General features: G+C 31.8%; 1 protein-coding gene across 1 annotated transcript; it reads right to left on the bottom strand.

Annotated features, from left to right (window-relative positions):
* Nucleotides 1–2,236: 2,236 nt before the first annotated feature.
* On the bottom strand, nt 2,237–3,996 carry LOC142978902 (arrestin domain-containing protein 2-like). Its single transcript, XM_076123511.1, has 6 exons — nt 3,730–3,996; nt 3,302–3,442; nt 2,953–3,152; nt 2,670–2,837; nt 2,403–2,585; nt 2,237–2,326 (listed from the first exon to the last, which is right to left on the bottom strand). The coding sequence occupies exons 1-6, from the start codon at nt 3,845–3,847 to the stop codon at nt 2,237–2,239; spliced, it is 900 nt and encodes a 299-aa protein (XP_075979626.1). The 5' UTR covers nt 3,848–3,996.
* Nucleotides 3,997–4,010: the final 14 nt, after the last annotated feature.

Genomic DNA, 4,010 nt, shown 5'->3' with positions numbered 1-4,010 from the left:
GGAAAGAGGAAGTAGTCAAAATAATACTTTTAAGATTTACTCCTAATTTTTGTGCAGCAAATTTAATAACCGTTTTATATTAAGTGTAAATAAATGTAATTATATTTATTACACGATATTTTAGCTAGATTTATCACTTTTATGCGAAAATACCATTAATAGTAAATAAAAATATTCAATTTCTTGCAACGTATGAATGACGAGAGGTGGCAGCACAATATAAAATGTTGCTACTTTAAAATATATCTAAAGTGCACGTTTTGTAACCTTATATTATTTTGAAATAAGATTCAATATAAAATATTAAAGCTTTAAATTACTCAGCTAGTATTATAATATGATATTTTCAAGTAATTTATTTTACAACGTCCGTGCCGTAATAACTGAAAATAGTATGAATGGTTTGTGAGTACTAACGCCATCTGTAGCTCTACCATGAGTTGGCAACTATAGTCTCCCGCAGACACTGTAGTTAAAAAAATGTATGAAAACTCGAACAGCGCCTCTAGCGGATAGTTAAGGTACCAACATTGCTACCATGAGTTGCCATAGTTAGTAACGTGTAGTTAAATTAAACAACAGTGAATGTAGATTGGCTTTGTCGTTCATTCATTCCGTACGATAATGGTACCATGAGTTACGAATTTGACAGATGCTGTAGTAACGAACTATTACTATAGTAGTTACGGCACTCACCGACTTTTAGCTTCGTGAGAGCGTATTGTTTTACAAATTATTGAAGTTATTTTCCATTAAAAAATGTTCGATAGAACAAATATTGGTTGTGATATGTTTGAAACTGCTGCATTCAAAGATGAACGACGTGAACAAAGACATTTCAAAGTGGTATGCGGGAATTAAGTGGAAATCCCCTCAATCTCTCAATAATTGTAAAACAAAGTTTAAAAACTATATCGACTAACAAAGAAGTGTTTATAGAATTTTGTGATTTATTATGTCAACACACGGGTTTAAAATCATCTCAAAGAGTTTCATTAGCATCAAAGGTAAGCCTGTTAAGCTTACCTTTGATTTGTATGTATGTATTTGTATCAGCGTGTTGTTGGGGAGGCGAACCATTTTCCCCCAGAGGCCACAAGGGTGATCATTGTAAAAGTTACTTCAGCTTTAAACCATGCAGTTTTTGCAAACATGTTCATAAAGTTTCCTAGGACGCGGCTGGAAAGAGGATTATTTAAACAAAGATGAAAATAAAATTAGTTGTTAATTAGAATCCTTGCACTAGCACTAAAACGTAACTGAGGTGTTTTCTTTTGTCCCCGGCTGACAATAAACAAAAAGCAATAACACAAAATCAAAAATACACGAAAATGTCCCAAATTATAATGTAAGCGACGACTTCTTATTTTTGTTGGTTAATACTACCATATCAATTTGAAACGTGTGTCGTATTTTCTCTCTGTCTGTCTTATGTGAATAGAAGGAGATAGAACTACAACACTCAAGCTTAGTCAAGTTACAGATTGAATGTTGACATTATGTCGCAAAACCACAGATTAAAAATCTTACTACGAATGATATAGTTTTAACTATAACGAGAGTAGTTAACGTCAAAACAACTCATGGTACGAACATTTAAGCCCACTGTTGTAGTTGCGTTCTCACGTTAACTACTCTAGTTAAGTAAGATGATTTAACTACGCCAACTCATGGTAGAGCTACTGTACTTATTTACAATGTTCCTTAATTAGTGAACAGCCAGCACTAAAACAAAGCATTTAAAATAAATTTGCTATCTACGTAGACAAAGATGATTTTGGATCAATTTTTCTTTTTCTCAATCATCTAAATCCGTACTTTTCACTTCAGATCCATGATTTTACCCAAAATCTACAGTGTCAACATGATTTCTGGCACTATTTAGGTACCTACCTTATTATAATTACGTTTGTATGTCTATGTAGACCTTAGTGTTTAGCTTGCATACCAATGTTCAATTAAACAACCAGATTATGTGTTTGTATTGTAAATACTTAATAATACAAAGTAAGCAGTATAATATTTTCGTTCACCTACGAGTGCATCGTGTTTGATAAGCATTCTGAAATCGATTTTTGAAATCGCTTTCAGAATGCTTTTCTGGGTAGGTAGTGTAGGTCTGTACCTATAACATTTTGTAACATTTTGAAGTGTTGTTTAACAATGTAAGTACCTACTAGAGGGAGGTGTCGTTGGGGATAGAAAATAAATATTATATTTAAATTTTAAATATTTATTAAAATTCTGAGTGAATGACTGGTGCGGTCGACACAGTGACTGGTATTTCTTTTTGTAGCGTAAAATGAAAAGGAAATATTACTTCGATCTGAAAACAAACAAAAATATCATTAAAAAGGTAGGTTAAAAAAGCTAACGAAAGTATATTTCCGAAAATAACTTACTCGAAATATGTATGAAATATCTATCATAGGCTCTCTTATGTTTAGACTAGATGGTATTATTTGCGGTATTTCCATATGAATATAACAAATCTCCGCTATATTATGTGAAAACTTTTTATGTTCAACTTTACACATTTTTCTCTCTTCGTCAGCATATCCCGAGGATACTGTGTATCGAATTTTCTGAAATTGAATATTAACGTAAATAAAAATAATTTATATTTCGCTTCGTTGCAATAATGTAGTGGCATTATTTTTAATACTAACCTGTATTAATGTTATATTTATTTTATAAATCCTTACTTTTTTTTCATTATTGATCGTTACTTCAAAAGGCACTGTTTGTTTTGGTGCAAATGCTTGATATGTTCTGATGGATAATCCAAAAGTGCCAGAATTGCGAAATTCTTTTTTGAACTCGTGAAAACATGGCATCTGGGGGTTACAATAATAATTCAGTATCGGTAGAGGAGAAATTGCTTACATGATGAGTTTAAATCAATTAATATTATTTTGAAAATTAAGCTTCGAAGCTATTTACTGAACTCACCAACATATCATCTACGTGATTTAAATTTATATTTCCTAAGACATTAAAATTGACTATTTTGCGCAGTTTATACGCGGGCTTACTCTTGACTTTAATATAATACGTAGTTTTGGCTATTGAGCTTTCGAATGTGGACGGTAAATCGCTGGGTAAAGCAAAGTGAAACGGATACTGATAAACTCCAGCTCGTATTGTGTTACCTGAAATTAAGAAGAGAATAAATTTATTCCAAATATAAGTTTTCTGAAGTGTGTATTCGCCACGCATTGCCTTCTTTTTTCATACTTACGAAAATGGAAAAATAGCTACCATATGGTGGTTGTTAAAGAAAACAGTGAGGTGATCTTACCGTGTAAAATTTCTTTAAATATATCTGATATAGTGATACTCAGCACTTTTCTTTTCTCAGAGTAAATTTTAATATATGGAATTGTCGGTGAAGATCTGGACCATTGTGCTTTGCATATTCCGACAACTTTGAAATCAATACCTGAAATATCGAAATCGACTATTACTGTTATGGAGGCGAAGGTTTTCATGATCAAACTTTCATACTTATTATCTATCTTTAATAATTGTTTAAGTTGTATTCCTGGACAAGAGTTGAGTAAGTACTGTATTTGAAGACAGTATTTATATAGAAACAGGGGCTTGGGGATATTGGCGAGTACATATTTAAATAATAAACTTAATAGTCTGTAATCATAACTTCCAAAAACATTTTTAAGGATTAGCCATTCTTTAATTAGTAGGTACAAAATATTTAGAAAATATTACGTTGGATTTTTTGGTCTTTTTTCAGTTCCAATACAATGTTTCCTGTCACAATATCACCAGTATAAAAACTTCCAGTGGAATCACTGTTCAAAATAATGGTGCAATTCGTCCATGTCATGGTAAAAAATTAAGACCACCACAGCAAAATAAATTACTTCGTGTTCTACATGAAAATAATTACGTCCACTATCGGCATTTTGATAACTCCGATAAGTTAACGCGATAACTGTGATGACAGAAGATAATCTTTCCCAAATTGTTATAATGATTAACAGCAGGTA

Source organism: Anticarsia gemmatalis, chromosome 15 (assembly GCF_050436995.1).
Source record: "Anticarsia gemmatalis isolate Benzon Research Colony breed Stoneville strain chromosome 15, ilAntGemm2 primary, whole genome shotgun sequence".
NCBI classification, from domain to species: domain Eukaryota; kingdom Metazoa; phylum Arthropoda; class Insecta; order Lepidoptera; family Erebidae; genus Anticarsia; species Anticarsia gemmatalis.
The sequence above is the reverse complement of the archived record's forward strand: the minus strand, read 5'-3'. Positions and strand labels throughout refer to the sequence as shown.